The sequence below is a fragment of the Selaginella moellendorffii genome, unplaced genomic scaffold (assembly GCF_000143415.4).
Source record: "Selaginella moellendorffii unplaced genomic scaffold, v1.0 SELMOscaffold_17, whole genome shotgun sequence".
NCBI classification, from domain to species: Eukaryota; Viridiplantae; Streptophyta; class Lycopodiopsida; order Selaginellales; family Selaginellaceae; genus Selaginella; species Selaginella moellendorffii.
The window spans coordinates 1807532-1830015 of NW_003314278.1; the positions used below are offsets into that span (position 1 = coordinate 1807532).

The window sequence follows — 22484 nt, forward strand, 5'->3', positions numbered from 1 at the left end:
ATCTCGAAACATGCATAACTCCGTGCACTCCTCGCGATTGAAATATTAGGCAGATTCGTGCAGTTTTTCTTGCTTAACGTGTTGCAATTTATGGAGATGCTCCTGTTACAGCCGTTACTGTCAACTTGGCCGTCTAGATCCAAGTTCTTCCCATCATCTGTCAAAAAAAAGCTACTTCAAAATAGAATTAAAACATACCGCTAACTCGAAAGATCGGCAAGAAGACCGTGCACATCGGAAGAAAGCGGGCCTCGTCCAGTTCTACCAAAACAAACATCGAGGTTTGTGACGCTGCAACGTTACTTACATGTCCGATTAAAAACTCGTTTAAGAAACTGTATAAAACCGTGTTTAAGTCGATTGGCTGGTTGTTTGTGTATTGTCCAGGCCACGTATTCTCCATGTACTGCCAATCCATTTCCAGTTTGGCCACGGCATGAAGTTACGTAGTTCTACTGTAATGCAATGCGACCCATCCCTGCGCTCTATAACTCAAAAGACAGCCTGTGAGGGAGTTTAAACCACTTTTCTCTGCATAGATCCCATATAAGTAATATGAGGTGTGGAACAGCGTGTTGCAGCAGACATACATTAGTTCATGGAATGTTCTAACAGTACAAAGTCATAGAAGTGTGTCTGCTAGGCTCTGGGTATACATATAGAGAACAGTGCGACTGTAGTGATCCGGCAATGGCCGCTTGGAAGCTTGATCTCTTCGCCTGCTTGTTCCTTTTTCTCGCTCTTGGGCTTGCCGCTCCAGATCCTACAGAGAATGGAGAACACCACCTCCGTCGCCATCCTTCAGACCGTCAAGCTCCTCCTCTTCTTCCTGGTAAGTTGCTCTAGATTCCAAGATGTCAGAGCTCCTGTCAAACTGGCGGTTGTTGTTGCAGATTTCGTCGGTTTCCCTGGTAAGTCTACAGTGTAAGATTCTTTCTGAACTTCAGCGCTTTCTATCCGATGATCGTGAGTTTTGCCACCTCCGCAGTTTTCTGGTCGCCGCCAGGTGGTAAGGCTGAATGAGCCGACGATCAATGTGTCTGTGTGTGTGTTTGGCATTTGGTTTCGCAGGTGATAGAGACTTTGACTGTCAGCAATGCGTCGACTGCTGCCTCGCGTTCACTTGCATAATCCGCGGTGAACATTGCGAACAGTTTAACGGTCCGTAATCCTCTTTTCGTTGCTGCTTGATTTAATCTGCTTCCTCTTCGTCTTGCAGGCTTCCACTGTCCAGTGCTTGAAGCATGCAACCGGAACTGCCGCATGGAATGTTTACTCTAACCAGCAAGAATACTGGCCATGAACTTAACCTTGATTTTCTCGTAATTTCTTTGAGCATGTATCCAATATCGCAAAACGCATGATTCATTCTTATGAATTTGTTTCCTCGCGAATCTCATCAACATTCTCATGGCTGGAGAACGCACAATTCTCGTCACTCGAGCCAGCGACTGAAAGTCGGTCTCCCTCCTCTCCTTGCGATCTCGAAACAGGTGAACTCCGAGAGATCAAGACTGGCGACAAGGCCCTCTATCGAAAGAAAGGGGGCCTCGTTCAAACAAACAATGAGGTTTGTGATATATAGAAGGCATAAGAAAATGCAATGCTGCTTACCTTTAAGACTATCCAAGTAGTTGAACGTCAGGAAATCCTAAAAAAAGCCTGTGGCGAGAGCAAATGTGCCGACAGAATATACCGTAATACAATGCAACCCCTGCATGTGGCCTTGAATATGTTCTCGAACTCAAAACAAAGACAGTGTGAAACCAATTTTCTAGTAATATCTCATATGCAGTGAGGAACAGCGTGTTGGACGTACAGTAGTTCATAGAAGGTTCTAACAGAATGCTCTGGGTATACATATAGAGAACTTTCCCGACTGTAGTGCTCCAGCAATGACCGCTCACAAAATCCAGCTCATCGCATGCTTGTTCCTCTTTCTCGCTCTTGGGCTTGCCACTCCCACGGAATGGAGGACACCACCTTCCTCTGCTTCCTGGTAAGTTGCTCTAGATAGTGAATCAAGTCGAAGTGTTCCAGTCAAACTGCCAGTTGTTGCTGCAGATCCCTTGGTAAGTCCAGTGGAAGATTCTTTCTGAGCTTCAGCGTTTCTGATCCGATGATGACCACCGCAGTTTTCTGGTTGGAGCCTATCGGTAAGGCTAATGAGCCGACGATCAATGTGTCTGTATGTGTTTGGCATTTGGTTCCGCAGGTGGTAGAGTTTTCGACTGTCAGCTATGCGTGGACTGCTGCCGCGACTTCACTTGCATAATCCGCGGTGAACATTGCGAACAGTTTAACGGTCCGTACTCCTCTTTTCGTTGCTGCTTGATTCAATCTGCTTCCTCTTCGTCTTGCAGGCTTTTACTGTCCAGTGCAGCTTGAAGAATGCAACCGGAACTGCAACATGAAATGTTTAGTCTAACCAGCAAGCGAACTGGCTATACTTTACCTCGTAAATTCTTTGACTAGCTGTAGAAAATCTTCCATCGCTCGCAGCTGGTCTTAAATATCCAATATCGCAAAACGCATGATTCGTTTCTATCAAATGTTTCGTTTTCTCGTGAACCCCAGCAGCATTGTCATGACTGAAGAACGCAGAAGTCTCGTCGTCTGGGATTTCGGAGAGACGTCGACATATCCGGACTTTCAGCCAGTCGTTCTCCCTCTGCCTTGTGATCTCGAAACATGCAGGTAGAACTCCGTGCACTCAGATTCGTGCAGTTTGCTTGCCATTTTTTCCTGTGCATACAGGGTGTTGGGGATGTCACTAACACGAAAGATCAAGACTGGCGAGACGGAAGGAAGGGGTTCTGCCAAAACAAACAGTGAGGTTGGCGACATTAGAAACAGAAGCACAAGGTATAAGAAAATGCAATGCTGCTGACTTTTAAGACTGTCCAAGTGGAGAGTGATATAAAACATCAAGAAATACTCGTAAGAAACCTCTAGAGTCTGGGAAAAAAAACTTTTGGCGAGAAAAAGTCGAAATGTGTGGAGCAAGTTAAAGAATTAAAACCTTTGGTTTTAGCTTCAGAACTCTAAGTTTCTCGCTGGAGAAAAAAATATTCGGACTCCCTGTCAATCTGCTTTCCCGGAATATCATCTACATTAGTCGCCCCACATACAGACTCCTTGGGAAGCGCTCCTTGAGTTGAGGCCACTGGACGTAGAACAGATCCATGGCGTGAAGCCTGTATAGGATGAGGCCAGTGAGCGAGAGCTTCTGCACCCTGGCAATGCTTTCAATATACACCAGAGTCGCCCATTTCAGTCCCAAAACCTGCAAGCACGCAGTCCGTCCATCAAAATGTGATTTTTACTTCTTTTTCATTTTTCAACCTTCAACAAGAAAGCTGCGACGCAAACTGGCAGACAAGTCCCCGGTCCATTGCACAAAACCTGTGGACTTTTCTCAGCGACAAGGAGACAGCAAAAGAACTACGACTTGTCACTCACCACATCGGGTCTGATCCGGAAAACAACCCACAGAGCGTGGGCAATGGCCATCAAAGTCGTCACCACCGACGTTAGATACGACTGCCCGACCTCGCGGCTCCTGTAAATCTGGAGGTAGTGCCGAGCACCTTGCAAACATCCATCCTAGCAAAGTATATCGATCCTCTCTCATCCTGCGTGATCCACAAATAGACCCACCAGAGTAGCAGCAGACGACGATTTCTCCTCCGCGGCCCGAGCTCTCGGCAAGCTCATGTTGTCACTCGCGGCAGCCAAGTATATCCTGGGGCTGTATCTCTCCGAACGAAGCATCTCCACGACGTTCAACATCTCAGCCGTGTGCCCGCCTAGGCAAAAACAGTAAGAAAGCTCTTCACAATGAGATTCTTCGTCGATTACCTGATCCAAGAACAACGAGGGTCTTGAAGGCCCGGCTGCCCGGCGCACGCGGCTTCCCGGTGAATGCGTAGACGACGAGCAATCTCCATAGCACAAGACCTACAGCTGCCCCGCAAAACAGAGGAAACCAATCCTCCATTCCAACCTAGAACTAGAAAGACTCTAGGGCATAGTATAACTTACATTTACATTAGAACAAAACTACACCATAGCATTAAACTCGATGATAAGCCCAAGCTTTCTGATGGTCCCATGATCCATCAATCTCCATAGCTACAGCTAAGCTGATATCTAGATCAATCAAACCAGCAGTACCATCTCCCATTGTAGCTTGATCAGAGTAACCAACTCAACTCAGGATGATCCAGCAAAGCCATAGCTCTAGAATGGTCCTATCACTGAGGCTGTGTGGTACACTTTTGCTAGCTAGCTCACACACTGTGAGCCTGTGTGACACACACAAGACACACTACACGCGGGAGAGCTTGCCTTTATTCCATTTCCTTCTTCTCTTTTGCCTGGCCAGGGGCCACCAACAACGATTGAGCTAATAACTCCAAAGCCAGAGCTGTCGCAATTCCCACACGTAGTTTTCTTCTTTTCAAGAACTACTGCAAGTAGTATTTAGTGATCGTTTTTTTGTCACTGTGATCATCAATTTCACTGCTGGAACTTCACAGGCCCTCTGTTGAAAGATCTAGCGCTACAAGCCAAGCTCTCTCAGGCCTGGTACTCTTTCTCGCGGGTCTCTTTTCAATCTTTTCTTCTCTGCTTTCTAGCGAGCAATCGCCCAAAACGAAAAGAGGGGAGGATTGAGACGGCAACTTCTCTAGAAGCATGGAGCCATCCATCGTCCGCTTTTCAGCCAGTCCTGTGCTCGCTCGCTCGCTTTGCTGTGTTAGCGACGAAAAACGATAGCTCGACAATGCGAAGCTGCCCTTTCTTTCTCTTATGTTTTATAAAGATGGCGCAGAACAACCACGGAAGTATCTTTCCTTTCATAATCTGATCGTCGGTCAGGCTTTTCCCCACAAAGGAAGAACCGAACTCGTATCTTCTGATTCCGACCGAACGAACAGACGCACCATCGACTTTCAGGCCGAGAATCAGCAGCAAAATCCGCACTGAAGCAGCATTCCTCCTCCACCAACTGTACACCTTTCAAGAGAGCGGGAGAATTTCAAGGAAAAAAGAGAGAAAGCGAGAAAAAATCGAGGGAGCCGAGCGAGAGAGCTCGATCAGTCAACCGCCATCAATGAATTGATCGATCGGTCCCACCATGGTTGTTCTGTGTCTGTGCCCGTGAAGATCGATGATCGCAGAGAAAGGAGAGCCGCGACATGGATATGATCCAAGGGGGGGAAGAAAGATCAGACGTCGATCAACCTCCCGGAGGACATCCGCGTGGATCCAGAGAGCTCCCTGCTGCTGCTGTGATCCTTGGCGCCCACCACCTTGGGCTTGACGTCGTAGAGCATTTGCACCACGTCCCTCATGGCGGGGCGCTCCGCGGGCTGGTCGCTCGAGCACAGCAGCGCGACCCGGAGCACCAGCATCACCTCGTGCAGCGGCAGCAAATCCGTGGAACCCATCCGCGGGTCCAGGATGGCCAGCACTCCGTCCTTGGTCTGGATCATCTTGCGCACCCACTTGACAATGTCGATCTCGTCGCCATACCCCGGCTCGATCGGCCGCCGCCCCGTCACCAGCTCCAGCAGCACCACCCCGAAGCTGTAGATGTCGCTTTTCTCATTCACCTTGAGCGTGTAGGCATACTCTGCATGGGAATGGAAACGTGAGAAAGGTGGAAGAAAAGGTGGCCACGCAAAGCTGGCCGAGCGCTTGCTTACCGGGGGCGATGTAGCCGTAAGATCCGGCGACCGAGGACATGGACTCGGACTTGTCACTCCCCTGGAACAACTTGGCGAGGCCGAAGTCCGCGACGTGGGCGCGGAGATTGGAATCGAGCAAGATGTTGTTGGATTTGACATCGCGGTGGACGATGAGCGGCGAGCAGTCGTGGTGGAGGTAGCACAGCCCATTGGCCGCCTGGACCGCCACCTTGTAGCGCGTCTCCCAGTCGAGCACCGGGCACGCCTTCGTCCCAACTCCATGGAGCACCTCGCCGAGGCTGCCATTGGGCATGTACTCGTAGACGAGGAGATTGGTCTCGTGGTTGGAGCAAAACCCCAGCAGCTTGACGATGTTCATGTGGCGGATCTTGCCCAGCGTCTGGACCTCGGCCGAGAAGCCAAAGTCGTCGTGCGACGACCGGCTGCCCGAGGACCGTTTACCTGAGTTGACCGGGCACGACGCCAGCCGCTTCACCGCCACCAGCTCGCCGCTGCGCATCATCGCCTTGTACACGGTGCCCGACCCGCCCCGCCCGATCACGTTGTCCTCGGACAAACAGTCGAGGATGTCCGCCGCCGAGAAATCCAGCTTCTGGAACGCGGTCAGCTTCCACGGCCGCCGCCTCGATCGCCCACACGACGATCCTTTGCCGCCGCCAGGGAAGAGCACCACTGTGATGCACTCCTTGTACTTGCGCACGAAGAAGAAGGTGCCAAACACGCCCACCAGCAGCGCGGCCAGGAACATCGATCCAAACAGCCACCCGAACACCGCGCGGTCGCGGGCGCTCCTCGGCTTCCTCCTCGGGCTGGCAAGAACAGAGCAGTTCCTCGCGGTGGGCGCGCCACACAAGCCCAGATTCCCAGCGAAGGAGCTCTCGTTGAAGAATCCAAACTGGCCCTGCGATGGAATCGGCCCAAACAGCCGGTTGTAGGAGAAATCCGCGCTGGTGAGCGCCTTGGCCTCCTCCAGCTCGCGCGGGATCTCCCCGGACAGCCCATTCCGGCTCACATTCAGGGCATCCAGCGCCTTGAGCTGCGCGAGCTCGCCCGGGATGGCGCCCACCAGCTGGTTCCGGCTCAAATCCACGCTCGACAGCCTCACGCACGACCCGATCGATCGGGGGATCTCGCCCGAGATGGCGTTGCCGCTGGCGTCCAGCACGCTGAGCTGCTGGAGCATTCCAATCGAGGCCGGGATCCTGCCCGAGATCCGGTTGTCGCCCAGCAGCAAGTTCTTGAGATTGGTGAGGTTGCCGATCGCGCGAGGGATGCTGCCGCGGAGGCGGTTCTGGGAGAGATCCAGGAGCTCCAGCTCCACGGCGGAGACGGGCGCGTCGGCGATGATACCATCCATCCGGTTGTCGAGGAGCTCGAGCATCCGGAGATTGGGGAGGCCGAGCGTGTTCTTGGGCAGGCCGCCGGTGAGCTGGTTGTGGCCGAGACGGACGCGCACGAGGGTGTTGCACTGGCCGAGCGATTCCGGGAGGGCGCCGCCGATCTGGTTGCCGTAGAGGATGAGCACCTGGAGCGCTCCTCCCCAGCATATCTTGTCCGGGATGGATCCCGAGAGGGAATTGGAGGAGAGATCCACGGTCATGAGACTCAAGCTCGCCTGGCCCAGCTGGGGAGGGATGCTGCCAGTGAGATTGTTCGCCCAGAGCTGGAGCACCTCGAGGTTGGGCAGATCGCCGAAGAAGGATGGGATGCTCCCGCTCAGCCGGTTGCGGAAGAGATTGACCAGCGCGATGCTCTCCAGCATTGCGAGCTCGTCGGGGATGGGGCCGGAGAGGAGATTGTTGGAGAGGTCGAGCGACTTGAGCGCGCTGAGGAGGCCGATCTCGGCCGGGATGGGGCCGGAGAGGTTGTTGATCTGCAAGAAGATGGAGTCGAGGCGCGAGAGGTTGCCGATCTCGGCAGGGATCCGGCCAGTGAGTCCGCAGAAGCCCAGATCGATCCGGACCAAATTCGCTAGCTTTCCAATCTCGCGAGGGATGCCGCCCTCGAACTCGTTGTAGTAGCCGAGGTAGAGCTCCTCGAGCTCGCCCAGGTTGCCCAGCTCGGGGGGGATCCGGCCAGTGAGGGAATTCCCGGAGAGCGCCAGATAGCGCAAGGTGGTGAGGTTGCCAAGCTCCGGGGGGATCGCGCCCGAGAAGTAGCTCCCGCCGAGGTGGAGATGGCGGATGGATTGGAGCGCGCCGAGCTCGGGCGGGAGGGGGCCGGAGAAGTTGTTGTTGTACGTGTCGAGCACCTCGAGCGTGGCGATGGCGGAGAGGTTGGCGGGGAAGCCATAGCCGAAGTTGTTGTGGGAGATGTTGAGGAAGCGGAGGCGCGGGAGGAGCGAGAGCTCGGGCGGGAGAGGCCCCGCGAGATTGTTCTGCTCGAGCGAGATGTTGACGAGGTGGCGGAGGCGCGCGAGAGGGAGCCCCGAGAGGGACCCATTCAAGCTCTTGCCGCCCAGGTTGAGCGCCGAGACGAATCCATCGTCATCGCATTGGATCCCCGTCCACGAGCACGGCGACGAATCCGACGCTGACCAGTCGTTGGTGTGCCCGAATTCGTCCACCAGCAACTCCTTCACGCCCAGCAGCGCCGCCACTTCCTCGCTGCCCGCCACCTCTGGATCTTGCGCTGCATGGGCCAGGATGATCGCGAGCGCGATCAGCAGCAGCCGCATTGCGATTCGCGACCCCCTTTGCTTCCAATGCCCCCAGCGCGCTAGCCAGCCCGGGATTTCGACTCACCCATTTTCGCAACCCATGGATCGATCGCAGTAGTAGCGCGCGCGCGCTGTGCCAAGATCTCCAGAGAAATCCTCGCTTTCCTTTAGTGTTGTGAGCAAGTGGCGCTTCTTCTTTTTCTTCTTGGGTCAATCAAGCCCTCAAGAATGTGAGTGGCATCTACCCATGCCATGCCCCACATTTATATACATAGCCTCTTTCATCCATGGCCATGCATGGATCCCAATGGCCATCATTTCACACTTCAGTAAATACATCATGTGGGCTAGCTGTCCACATCGGAACGCTAGCCCGTACGCCCTAAGTCCACCTGGCACCATCACGCCCGCACATCACGCCACGCGTACGGGAGATTCCCGGCCGCATATTCCGCTCCAGAATGTGAGACAAGGGAATCTCTGCAATGCAAACAACGCCGAAAGGATGAGACTAGGAGAAGCTCTGGACAGATCGAATTGGAATAAGGCTGCCATAGTTTTCGTCCCCTATTGTATAAAAGTAGATTGCATTGCACTGCTATACAAATATTTCTATACACGTCCGAGCTGGCTGGCTGATTTGATACAAATCTGGCGGGCCGCCCGTATAAACTGTACCAATTTTGAAATACGTTAAGCTCCCATGGTTTCTCGCGCTACTGTGACAGTGAGTATGTACGTACGTGTACACTAGGGATAAGCACATGATTCCAAGGGTATCTTTGTTCATTTTGGGCAACTTGGGTGACACACCAGTCACACACCTAACAATCTCACTCTCGCGCCCGTTATTTATGTGTGGCTTTTGTTCTATATTCGTTCTTGGGGAGACCCTTGTCTTGTACGTAATTTCAAAACCATGGGACAAGGAACAGGCGTCATTGAAAATGCGTTGTTGCACTAACCAAGGCCTGTATATTCCCCTCACAAGAGAATGATACAAATAGAAAGGGGGAGCTGTGTGTAATGTAATGTGTGAGTGAACCCTCCAACCAAAGCACCAGCATGGACGGGGGATTTGTTTGAGCGATCGGGGTCTCAATCGCTGCTCGCTGTGCCGCTTTGATTTAGAAAGAGTGGGAGATTGATTGGCATATAGTTTACAAGGGCTTCGCGATTGATTGTTTTGACCATGGTTTTTCGGCTCTCTTTTTCGCCACCCAAGACAAGACAACTTTATGACTTCGTTGGTGGGGGGCTGATCGATACTTCATTGCGTCCGCACTAAACCCCCACCTAAAGGTGTTTTACCCGCTTTCTAACCAGTCTTGACCCGGCCGTTGACTATATGACCCTTTTTTGTCAAAGCCCCTCGCCCTCCATTATTCCTGGCAAAACAAAAAGACTGCGCCAAGATTCGCCCACGCATCATTCGCTCATTCGTTTCGCTCATTCATTCATCCATCGCGCCCCGCCCAAGTCGTGGCTCAAGGAGATGGAGATTCAGCTGGTAGTGCCCTGTGTGGGCACAAAGTTGCTCAATTATATTGCCCGTACAATGATTCATAGCGGGAGTTCTTTGGAATGGAGCTGAGAAACAAGTCCAACCACGATTGGTGGCGAGGTGAGGACCATCTCCAATAAAAAACGCCACCCCTACCGTCGATCGCTTTCGACGCTCCTGTCGTGGTTCGTCGCCATCCATCCAGCGACGTAAAGAGAAGGGGGAATCTCACGGGTCATGCTCTTCGCATCTGGAAGATTCTTTCCCTTGCCCTCTCTCCCTCTCGCTCACTCGTTTGTTGCTGGCAGAAAAGAGCGTTCTTGCTTTCTAGATCCTCAGCTTTACCAAAAACAAGAGTACCTTTCGCGCCACCTGATATCTCGCCATGTTATGGATGCGTCTACATCCGTCACCTTTAATGCCCTAGCCCCATGCCATGCATTGCATGCATGGGCAATGCCACCATGCATGCACATAGCAAAAAAAGAGAAACAAACAGTGAAAAGCTGGCCGAGTGATCATGCAAACGTCGGGAACGAAAGCAGTGATTCCATTCAGCCCTAATCTTTGTTGGGGATCATGGATTCCTGGCCGAAAGCAAGCCCCGGGGATAAGTGCACGCTTCCATTCCCATAAATTCCGGCGACATAGGTGACTTAATCAAGATGGTCCACATTATAACCGCAGAATCACTTTGTTTTCGCTCCAGGTGAAATTTTGTCTCTAGCCTGGGGTTTTTATATTCAAATCCAATCCAGCTCCAAGATTATATCACCAAAACGCTGATCCAGAGACAGTTGCAGTCGCAGAGGAGCAGCAGCAGGAGCAGCAGCAAGGTCGTGATTGATCTCTCGGATTAAAGAAAAGCAAAAAAAATCAAACGGAGTTCCCGGGGAGAAAGATTGCAACCCAAGCGAACTCTGGCCTGTACAGCGTTCCAGTGCCAGTGCCCAGCTTCAATTATGGCTAGAGACCCTCTCCATCACAACAGAACAAAAAACCAAGCCACCAACATAACGCTAAAACCACACGCCGTACGGAAAAGCGTGGTAACGGTTGGGCTGACGGCGGCTGTACGGCCGCGTGGCCGAGGCGGTGACGGTGACGGTCGGTCAGCGGTGATGGTTTTCTTTCTCCCTCCTCCTTGAGGATAGCTCTAGAGATTCGCATATTTTCCATGGATGGGAGGACCCATAGGTTGGTGGAACGCCAACTTCAAGAGTGACTTCTTTGGATGGTCACTTTCGGGGTCATAGATCGATTACAGCGAAAGGTTTTCGTTTTCGCGTGTGAGAAGTGGAGCTTTCCGGGAATGAATGCCCCCTGGGTTCTGTGTTCTTCTTCTTCTTCTTCCCCTTTTCTTCGTTCTAGTGGGTCCGGTGGATCGGATTGATTGAATTGGGTTCTTGGGGTTTGGTCTGCTGCTGGATGGCTCAGCGCTGCTGGCTCCTGCCAGTGACAAAGAAATTGGAATGGACCCTCTTACTTTGCTCGCTTTCCCTGCTTTTACTGCGACATAAGCATAGTTAAAGACGCACTATCCAAACTGCAATTGCTCATCAGCATTGAGCATTTTGTGCCTCCCTTTTCCCCCAGTCATCCAGTCAGTGAAAGTGGGCTTTCCGAAATGATTACCATGCTGCTGTTTGTCAACAACACCGGAATCATTCGCGGCGCGTGGCCAGTTTCGTTTCAAGCTCAGTAATATGACCGAGATCTCTGTCCTCCATCACCCACATTTATAATTTTCGCAGTTGGGTGCATATTATATGGAGTTTTTCTCCTCCCAAATCACTCGCAACTTCCATTTCGTCCATGAATTTTGATGATAGTGGAGCAGTGCCGTGTGGTCGTGTTGCTCAATCGGGGAATTCCGTCAACCCAAATGGGGCCCTTGGCCAATTTCGTGGATTCATACATCGATTGGATTGTCTACCTAAGAGGCAAACTGTTGCTGGAATGTTTCTTGTTGGCACCACCAAAACTTTTGAATACCGATCGCTCGCATATTCCGCTTGCATGAGTTAGAAGGCGACGAATCCGGTACGGTATAGTATACTCTGCTCGTATTCATTTGTTTTGTCTACCAATTGGCATCGGCGCGCGCTGGTGTCGCTTCTCCTCGATTTAAATAACCAAAAGAGTCACGGGCTCAAAAACTTTGGAATCAATGAGACTTTGGGGATGGATCGATACTTCATTCAATGGGGTTTGTCAAATTTGAGAGAGAAAGAGAGATTCTAGAGAATTGTTTAATCCAGCTGCGATTTGTCAGCAAATTTTTTTGGAGGAAGAGTCGACAGTGTTGACTGGAAAAGTGGAAATAGTTGCATTGCATGCATATGGAGGACGCCAAGCAACGCTATGGCGGAAAAGACTGCCTTTTCCCAGTCTTTGGAAGGATTTGGAAGTGCAGCCTGTAAAAGCTGATCCATCAGCCCAAATGCCTTGAAAAGTTAGGCACAGACGCTGCCCGTTTTGATTCGATTACAGTTCAAAGCGATCCCGCGGCCTCGTGATCAACAGCTCTAAACCCAAGAACGTACACTACGTATGGAAAATACTCTTAAGAATTGAAGGAAATTCCATGAACAAGAAGAAGGAGACATGGCCTTTACGGGGAGGGAATCTCAATCTGTCTCTCTCTGTGTTGCTGTAAGCTTTGCCTGGATCAAACAAAGAGACGAGAGGTGACAAACTTTTAAATAGAGAGAGAGAGTTGGATCAATCAAGGTCGCACACGAGCTTGAAGCTTTGGAATCGGCTCTTTCGATGGTTGAGCTCGCTGCACCAGTTGTAGCTCGTCGTCTGGTCGAACACGGCGAGGACGGAAGCCGAAGGACAGCCCCTGCCCTGATAGACGACGAGGGTCTCGTTCTCTGATCTGGGGACGAACTCGAGGCCATACATGTCCACGTCCTGGCAAGTGTTGCACAGGATGTCCGCCTGCTGGATCACCTCGATCAGGCCGCAGGTTAGCTGCACGCCCACGCTGCAGTGGCACGGCGTCGGGATCGAGCTGCTCGCAAACACAATCACGATGATCATCGCCATCAAGTTACGAATCATCGTTAATTTCTCCTCGAGGGAAAGAACACTTTAGCTCCGTTTTATTTCTCTCCACGCATGCCACCACGCATTGCACACAAGCCCACCTACTGTGGGAATAGTCGAAAAGTGTGGATGTACGTAATAAAACAAGGTTTTATATTTCCAGGATTCTGGACTGTTCGACTGAGCTTAATAACTTGTAATCCACGTGGAATCTGACGTGGATAGAGTTTGATGAGGTGGCAGATTTAGGGAATCTTCTGGATCTGGGCGGGAAGATGGTGAAAACAAAAGCAAGGGTGGCAAGCGCTAGGAACAACATCACAAGTTGAGGATGTAGGCATTACAGGCTAAGAATCTTGGAGTGAGGCAAGGCTTCACCCCTTCGAAAACTGCGACTTTTGGGCTTAGGAACTTCAGTGAGAAAGAAGAGAGGTTTCTAGTGAGAAACTCTTTGTAACTTGCAACTAACTGCAATTTATGTTATTTAAGTATGCTGAGAAGATCTGGAGTGCTTGTTGAGGAGCTTAGGGCTTGGCTAGGCCTTGTAAAGTTGTAGGGAGGGAATCTCTGAGTGTCTTGCAAACAGCTGTGGAGACACAGAGTTCCCTAGCAGCTGGTGAAAAGCATCTCCAGCAAGTGGGAGCAGCCACTTGGCATGTGGAAAACCTCGCCACCTTTGTGGACAAGCTTCAGATCCTGGCACAGATTGCGGATGACAGGCATCACCAAGGGTGCTAGAAAGAAGAGGAGCAAGGTGGAGCTTTCGTAGTCAATTCTAGAGCAGCCAAGGAGCTTGGAGAGCCAAAGAATCAACAGAGCTGCTGTGTAGAGCATGAAGTAGGGTGACTTGGTGGGCAGCAATCATGCTGCAAAACGAGATTTTGGAGCGGCTGAGAACGAGGACAAGATTGAAGAGTTGCTAGGTGAGAGAAGGAAGAAGGAGCAACATACACGTGGCTTGTTTTCTGATACATGGATTAAACATTAAAAATATTTGTTGCATGTTTTTTGGTTTGTTTGCATATTTCATATTATAATTATAATTTAAAATTTATTATATTCATTAGAATCTAAATTGCACTAACATTTATTCACCTCACAGAACAATAGCCTAATCCATGTGTGTGAGCTGCAATCTACTGCTGCTGATGGAATAACATGCTACAATAGTCTGTGTGGTAGATCTTGATGCCCAGCCGCATGTTGCCTGAGCTGACAAGTAGTGGAGATGTGGGCTTAGAACTTCTTATGAAGCAGCCTTACATGAAAAAACAATACAGCTTAGTGACAGTCTCTAGCACACAAACCTTCCAGAGCATGGATGAAAGGAAGAAGAGGTCCTAAGCAACACAAGCAATGAACCTATACTATTTACAAGTCGATGCACACATATTCTTTGACTATTGTTGTGTCGACCAAAAACCCAAACAAGCTCACAGTTAAAACTCAAGGGAAGTCTCACCGCTATGAGACTTTCCAGCTTGCTTGATAAACTTACTGGGGCAACTAATCAAGAAAACAACCAGTTCATTTATACTAGCAGAAATAAGCCAATCTTCCTTCATAAGTCTCAACCATCCAATGTTGCTAGATTTTTAAAAAGACTGAGTTGGAAAGAGGAGCAACTCACAATCTCAAAATGGAGCATTTTAAATTCAGATTCTCCTGGTTGGGCCTCTAGCCTTTGACAAACTCCATCATATAGCAGCAGTAGTATCTAGTGCCACTCAAAAGTTTTGGGTTCTTAATTATATATACATATATATGTATATGTATATATATATGTGTATGTGTGTATATATATATATATATATATATATATATATATATATATATATATATATATATATATATATATATATATATATATATATATATATATATATATGTACATGTGTATATATATATATGTATATATGTATATATGTATATATATGTATGTATATATGTATATATGTATATATGTATATATGTATATATATGTATATATGTATATGTGTATATATATATGTATATATAATCTTGTGAGGTCAAATTATATGGTTATAATGCCATATACTAATATTAGTGTAATGAGATTTTGGTAACCGTCAAATTGGTTTCAATTTAGACCACTCACTCATGTATATAAGCTAAAGTTTTTGGGGTAATTGATATACACATTTTTATATTTTCTTTTTATATTCCATGCATTCACATTGGTGGAGGTGAGAGGCCCTTTTAATTGTCCCTAAAGAGTGCTTGGATTTAGGATTTAATTTAGATTTAAATTTTGTATCATCTAGCTTTAGCTTTTTCCATTTTCTTTTTTTTGTTCTTTCCTTTCAGGATTTTAGTTTAGATTTAGCTTTTCCATTATTTAGATTTCCCTTTCCTTCTAATTTTTTTTCTCATTTTTCTTCTTTTGATCTTTCCTTTTCATTCATCTCTATGGTAGACCAATAGTCTCCTCCTCCTTTGACTTTGGAGTAACAGTTGGTGCAATTGTTTGATGCTATGCAATTGCTATTGAACAACTAAACTCAGTTGATGGTGGCATTTACAGCATGTGGTACAGCTCTTTCTGCTTTTGGTGCCAATCCTTGCGTTTGGCCAGAGTTCTTTTGCGGGAATCTTAGGGATGATATGTACCATTAATTCGATCACTTCACGGTGATTGCCATATATCATTCTTGGGATGATGCTTGACATTTGCGTGAGTTTCCCACGTGTCTCCAAGAGACGGCATTGCAGTGGTACAATGGTTTGAGTGCAACCACTTGTGGGGATTGGAGTGTTCTTCTAGACATTTTCAAACATGCATTCAGACATGCTAATGATTATCATGATGCTTTTTAACAATTGCATTGTCTTTATCAAGGGCCATCTGAGTCGGTGATGCAATTTGGTGTTTGTTTTCGAAGCCTCTTGTTTTGTGCAGAGCCAAATATGTTAGAGCAGATCAAGTTAGGAATGTTGTGGCCAACACTTCGTCAAGATCTTGTTGGACTTGTGTATGCACTTACTCTAGCCACCTTTGATAATGCTCTTTGTTTGGCACAACATTATGACACCTTTGATAATGCTCTTTGTTTGGCACAACATTATGAGATGTTGCCTCTTCCACTTCTCACTACACGTTCTTTCGCTCCACTTTTTATGAGCGATAGTCCTATTCCAATGGAGGTTGATGCTGCTGCTGCTTGAGTCCAAGGACAAGGGAGAGGACGTGGTCGTGGCCATGATGTTCACTGTTGGGCATGTGATAAAGTTGGTCACACTTATTGGCATTGTCAGCGTTTTCTGGATTGGTGACCTCCATTTCCTGGGTGGAGACCTTGGCATCAATAACATCTTGTTGGTGCTGCTGCAATGGAAGGTTTGGATACTGAGATGCATCTGAGAAATGAGGAGTCATATAAGTAATGGAGGGACCTTGCACGAATAAGTCAGTGACTCCTTCATCTTTCTTTCGGGAGTATCATCAAGGGGTTCACTCGGCACCAATTCATATAATGTTTACTTTCCAAGCTCATTTTTGTAATAAGAGGTCTCCTATTATTCACTTCGTGTTGGTTGATAAACGTTCGAGTTTATCTTTTATGGCTCGACTTGTTGCCACACGTTGCCGTCTACACTTGCGTCATACAGTAGAGTTAGTTTTCATTCTTTATAGCAATAGCTGTACACATATGTGTATGGGATGAGGTGGGCCTAGTTGTGCATGTGGGCAATCTCGAACTTGGGTTGCAACTATTGCAAGTGGTGCCAAGTCAAGCTTTTGACCTCATCCTTAGTATAAATTAGTTGTAGTGCAATCATGCCAAGTGTGACTTTGAGGTTTCTCCCCTTTATTTCATACTTCCTTATATTTCATTTATTCCTCTCACTTCCATACCTTTTCATCCCTTTGCTTCTAGTTTTGGTTCGATTATTTTTGTCTCCCCACTATTTCCTCCCTTTGCTTCTAGTTTTGGTTCGATTATTTTTGTTTCCCCACTATTTCCTCCTATGTTTCCATTTTGTTTTGCTTTTCCCTTTTTCAATCCTTCCAACAATCTTTGTATTGCAGTGGTTGACCAGCTCATGAAGGAGTATGCCAATTTCTTTGAATTTCACCTATTGTTTGGGGCCAAGATTGGTACACGTCATCCGATTCCAACCGAAGATGCTCATCCAATCAAGGTTCTTATTCGTCATCGGTCACCCAAAGAGATCAAGATTTTATATGCAAATGTTAAGGAGATGTTGGAAAATGGTGTTATTTGAAAATTGCAAAGTCCTTGGGTATGTGAACCTCATCTTGTGACAAAGCTTGATGGGAGTATTTGTTTTTGCATCGACTATCATCCACTAAAAAAAATAATGATCACAGATGTGTACCCTCTTCCTCACACTATTGATCACTTAGATCATCTGGAAAGAAGTCATTGGTTCACTAAGTTAAATCTTGCTTTTGGGTACTGGCAAGTATTGATGGCCAAAGAAGATATTCCTAAGATTGCTTTTCATACACTGTTTGGTTTGTACAAGTTTTTGGTGATGCCGTTTGGTTTAAACAATGATTCAACAACTTTTTAGTGGATGATGGATGGGTTTTTTGCGATATACCAAAGGTGACTACTAATTTCATTGATAATATTTTGATCCATTCGGAGGGGACATAGAAGGAACATATTCGTGATATTTGTAAAGTGTTGGATTGACTACGAAAAGTTGGTTTAAAGTTGAAGTAGTCAAAGTGCTTGGGTCCAAAGACACGACTTATTTTGGGTACTATATTTTTTGTGAGGGTTTGGAAGTTGATCTTGATAAATTTGTGGCTATTCTAAAGTTCCCTACTCCGAAGTGTGTGAATGATGTGCAGTGCTTCTTGGGCAAGGTGCAGTATCTTAGTCATTTTATGGATCACCTTTTTGGTCGAACTGCACTATTACAAGTGTTGTTGAAGTCATCAACATCATCTTTCATTTGGTCTTTGGATTGTGAGCAGGTGTTCATGGATCTCAAAGAGCTATTAACAACTCCTCCGGTTTTAGCATATCTTGACTACACTCGACCTTTCATTTTGCATGTGGATGCTTCTAATATTAGTTTTGGAGGTGTGTTGATGTAAAAGAGCTCAAGTGTGCTTAGTCAGTGCCATCCCATTACATATATAAGCTATACATTACAACTAGCGGAAGTGAACTACTCCACGACAGAGCCTATTGTTCCGGCATCTATGGATTTTCAAAATAAAGATTCTGTGCTGTCGGCAGTTGCTGTACTTGACATTCAGTGTTCACAAGGTGTAGAGCAAGATTTACCTTCTCTTGATGAGGTTCGTGAGGCTCAAAAGTTGGAGTCATAGATTCGAAGGCTTTGAGATGGGTTTGAGAATCCTGTATCACTTACTGATGACTTACCATTCTGGCATTTACATTCTTAATATTGCTTTAAAAACGGCCTTCTTTATTTTGTGGGGATAGTTCTTGATGATCCTTTATGGCTGGTGGTGCCTTTCGTCTTTATTTCGCGATTTCTCCATGCCTACCATGATTCTTAGATTCTAGATGGGCATATGGGATATCGTCATGTGACCAAAAAGTTGTACAAGTCTTTCTATTTGCTAGAGATGCGATATGATATTATTTGGTATGTATGTTGTTGCGTTTAGTGCTAAGCTCGTAATACTCCCCCTCGTGCCGTAGAAGAATAGTTGGAGTCAATTGCAGTTTCCTGTCAATTTAAGCTGGTGGCATTTTATCTTATAGAGCCTTTTCCACGATTGACTATTGGTAATGAATATATTATTATTGCTTTTGATTATTTAATTTGTTGGGTGGAAGTTAGTTCTTTTGCTAGCACTTCTGGAACTACTGTTGGATACTTTCTCCTCAATCGAATAGTGTTTCAGCATTTTTGTCTGGAGCAAATTCTTTTGGATAATGGTCCTGCATTTATGGCTAAGGCATTTCATGTTTTGATATTTTAGTTGGGGATACGCTACACTTTTACAAGTGTTTATCATCCACAGTCAGACAGTTTAGTGGAATGGCTCGTTTGGACATTCAAAGAAATGATTGCAAAGTAAATAAACTTTCAGCATTCAGATTGGGATGGTTATTTGCCGTCTCTTCGGTATGCATATGTCACAGGGGTGTAGAGTTCTATTAATGCTTTGCCATATAAACTCCTATATGGTCATGATTCAATATTACAAATAGAGCTAGGTTTACTTTTGCAATTACCATGAGTTGCCGATGCTAAGTCAATATTTGATGAGCATTCTTCCACTTGTTTGAGCAAAGTCTGCTGAACACTTAGGCCACATACAAGTAGGACAACAATAACACTACAACTCCCATCATTATCCATATGTGGAGTATAAAGTGGATGATTTAGTGTTAGTCCATTTTCCCCATCTTACGGTATGTGGTTTATCTAAGGGGCTTCTTGCTAGTGGAAAGGATTGTTTGTGACAAGTTGGACCACAAGCTTATGAAGTTTGGCATAACGTCCACCAAGCCAATCCTTCAAAAATTGTGTATGTGTAGTGGTTAAAAAACTTTGTACAAAGGGATTAGAAACAATTAATAACACCTATAGATCTGTTGATGCCTCCTTTTGACATTCCTCTAGATCTTAGCCTATCTACAAAAAAACCTTGATGATTTTCCATTATACCAAGAGGAGGGGATGATGTGAGGTCCAAGTGTATGATTACAATGCTATATACTAATATTAGCATAGTGGGATTTTGGTAGCTGTTGGATTGATTTATATATATATAAGCTAAGGTTTTTTGGACTAATTGATATATATATTTTTTGTATTCCCTTTCTATATTCCATGCACTCATAGTCTCAAATATAATATAATATAATACATATATATATATATAGAGAGAGAGAGAGAGAGATACATACATATATATATATATATATATATATAATTTTGGGGATAATGAATATATTTAGAATATGCTTAGATATTTTAGAATATTCTACCATCTAATGGTTATTATTTATTATTAATAATGTATTTATTATTTATAAATATGTTTATAATCCAATTGATCAATATAATTAATAAATAATAAACATCAAACAACAAATTTTCCCATATAAATTATATGCTTCGTGCTTTGGCCGGAATTGACCTTCAAAGTCATGGTTATTAATTATACGGCAAAACATTGAAATTTCAAATCCCAGTCTATACACTGCTACAACATATAGTGCAAACCTTGATTTAATAAAGGAAATGGATGCACGTTTGCTTGTGAATGGGACCCAAGCCCACCACTGAACGAGGAATCCGTTAGCGGCCACGAAGGAAGGAGATACCCTCTTCTGCCTGCTATGGCACTATAAAACCCACAAGCTTGGCCAGGGGCTCTTAGAGATTCCACAAGAATCTAGAGCTAGAAGTTTTTCCACAAGAATCATGGTTAGCACATTGAATTTGTTTGTCATCTGCGTCACTCTCTTCTCGATTTCCATCCAAGGTGAACGTTTTTCACGATCCAGCCGTCTGGTTTCTAAAATCCTCTCTCTCGAATTGTATCAGCCGCGCTGGAATGCGAGGAGCTAGCGGTCGAGGACTGCGCGTTCGCGGTGTCGGGCTTGGGATCTCGGTGCGTTCTGGAGAAGCGCGTCCTGGAGAGCAAGATCGTTGTTTACCAGTGCCAGGTTTGATCGATCAAAATCATGGATCGTTACTCCCCTGTTTTTCCGCGTAACAGACGTCCCCTGTCTTGGCGGAGAGATCCGAGGCATGGATCGAAACCGACGAGTGCCTGGCGGCGTGTGGCCTGGAGAGGATGTCGGTCGGGATCTCCACCGATGGAATCATCCGCAAGGAGTTCCTCAGCCGCTGGTGTTCTTCTCAGTGCCAGGCCAACTGTCCCAACGTTGTCGATCTCTTCACCAAGCTCGCCTCCGGAGAAGGTAATCCGATCGCTTTGCAATTCTATCATCGTTCCAATGTCTTTCCTTCACAGACATCCATCTTCCACACATTTGCAACTTCATCCGACCCAGCTCTCGTAAGCTGATCGGTGAATCCTTGAGCGCTATGTCAAAGGGCACGAAGCAGGCCATCGATTCGCTCCACAATGCCGAGGCCCCCGAGGCTCTTCACGGTGCCGAGGCCCCGGAATCTCTCACCTTCCTGGACTCGTCCGATGCCACGGCGCCATCTCCGGACTTCATGTGATTCGTTTCTTTAGATCCATCACAAAGATACTAAAAAATCTCATATAATATTCACCAGCTAGTCGAAATTCTAGAAACCGTTAAGTTGTAGTTCGTGGCATGATCACAAGAAAGTTGGTAGTCGTGAGCGCATGTTATTTTGCCCCCAAATTCAATCACTAGCTCAACAACACCGAATTGACTCACTCGCTTTCCCTCGCTTTCGAATTGACTCATTGACTCACTTTCTTCACTCGCTTTTGACCGAATGTGTTTATTGACTAGAATTTATGAAAAGAATCAATGTCGGTTTGGAGAGTTTCTACCACAATCTCAGCGCACGGGATCGTATGGAACCTTCTCCAAACAAAAAATCAATCTCTCTACCGCAGACGAACTATAAACATGATCTATCGAGAATGTCTCCTCTAGTTGGTGCTTGGAGCTGGAGCTGGTGCCAAGGTGATCGATTCTGCGGAAATAGCAGCTTGCGGAGCAGCCGCGCCAGCCAAAGATTGGAGAACAAACTGGGTGTTCTTGAAGAGGAGAGAATCGGCAAGGATCCTGTGAGCACTGGGTCTCACGTAGTTGCAAACCTCGGCAAGATTGACACCTATCATCAAAAGATTTTCGGTTAAAGACCTGTTTGATCGAGAACTCTAGATGAATGATCTCACCTTCTCCGGCAGCGAGGCTTTCAAAAAGATTGACAATGTTGGGGCAATTGTTCTGGCACACTGGCGAGCAGAGCCTGTTGACGAAGTTGCGGTTGGCGAGGCCATCGCTGGAGAATCCCACCCACATCCTCTCCACTCCACACTCCTTGACGCACTCATCGGATTCGATCCAGGCCTCTTGCTTCTCGGCCATGACATTGGATGTCTGAAGAGAGCAATCGATCGATTGTAAGTTTCAATCCAGAAAACAAAAGAAGTGGTCTCACCTGGCACTCGTAGATGGCGCTGGTGTCCTGAGCTATGAATTTTTCTAGAACGCATCGGTTTCCCATGGTGGACACGGCAAACGCGCAGTCCTGAGGAGGTAGATCCTCGCACTCGAGCCTGCTTCCAGCTGAAACGAAAGCAGAAAAGATAATAAGACCTCCGTTTCAAATCGACAGCAAATAGCCGAAGAACCTACCAATCGCTCCGCTGATGCAGAGAAGAATCACAAACGAAGATACAAAGGCAAGAGATCTGGAAGAGCGCGCCATGCTGCGGAATCGACCGGAAATGATGAACGAAACTTTAAAATCTTTGTGTTGTGCGTAGTAGCAAAGCGAAGCGTGCTCTAGAGATCGTGTTGGACGGATGACTAAAGGAACACGGTCCCTTGGGTTTATATACCGCGAAGCTGCGCGTGAGAAAGAGCGTCAGCCGATGAGCAGCAGCAGA

At 46.9% G+C, this 22484-nt stretch overlaps 4 protein-coding genes across 4 annotated transcripts; 1 reads left to right on the plus strand and 3 right to left on the minus strand.

The window, feature by feature from the left end:
* Nucleotides 1–2983: 2983 nt before the first annotated feature.
* LOC9640002 (UDP-N-acetylglucosamine transferase subunit ALG14 homolog) lies at nucleotides 2984–4003 on the minus strand. Its single transcript, XM_024676553.1, has 5 exons — nucleotides 3862–4003; nucleotides 3661–3809; nucleotides 3463–3606; nucleotides 3346–3405; nucleotides 2984–3286 (listed from the first exon to the last, which is right to left on the minus strand). Exons 1-5 carry the CDS (start codon nucleotides 3998–4000, stop codon nucleotides 3110–3112), a joined length of 669 nt encoding a protein of 222 aa, XP_024532321.1. The 5' UTR covers nucleotides 4001–4003; the 3' UTR covers nucleotides 2984–3109.
* A 756-nt stretch (nucleotides 4004–4759) lies between these two features.
* Nucleotides 4760–8621, minus strand: LOC9640277 (leucine-rich repeat receptor-like serine/threonine-protein kinase BAM2). The gene is made up of 2 exons (XM_024676535.1): nucleotides 5712–8621; nucleotides 4760–5638 (listed from the first exon to the last, which is right to left on the minus strand). Exons 1-2 carry the CDS (start codon nucleotides 8389–8391, stop codon nucleotides 5232–5234), a joined length of 3087 nt encoding a protein of 1028 aa, XP_024532303.1. The 5' UTR covers nucleotides 8392–8621; the 3' UTR covers nucleotides 4760–5231.
* Nucleotides 8622–20284: 11663 nt separating this feature from the next.
* Nucleotides 20285–21296, plus strand: LOC9640279. Its single transcript, XM_002971498.2, has 4 exons — nucleotides 20285–20402; nucleotides 20465–20586; nucleotides 20640–20844; nucleotides 20898–21296. The coding sequence occupies exons 1-4, from the start codon at nucleotides 20342–20344 to the stop codon at nucleotides 21110–21112; spliced, it is 603 nt and encodes a 200-aa protein (XP_002971544.1). The 5' UTR covers nucleotides 20285–20341; the 3' UTR covers nucleotides 21113–21296.
* A 50-nt stretch (nucleotides 21297–21346) lies between these two features.
* Nucleotides 21347–22392, minus strand: LOC9640003. Its single transcript, XM_002971707.2, has 4 exons — nucleotides 22231–22392; nucleotides 22034–22161; nucleotides 21768–21972; nucleotides 21347–21703 (listed from the first exon to the last, which is right to left on the minus strand). Exons 1-4 carry the CDS (start codon nucleotides 22301–22303, stop codon nucleotides 21519–21521), a joined length of 591 nt encoding a protein of 196 aa, XP_002971753.1. The 5' UTR covers nucleotides 22304–22392; the 3' UTR covers nucleotides 21347–21518.
* Nucleotides 22393–22484: the final 92 nt, after the last annotated feature.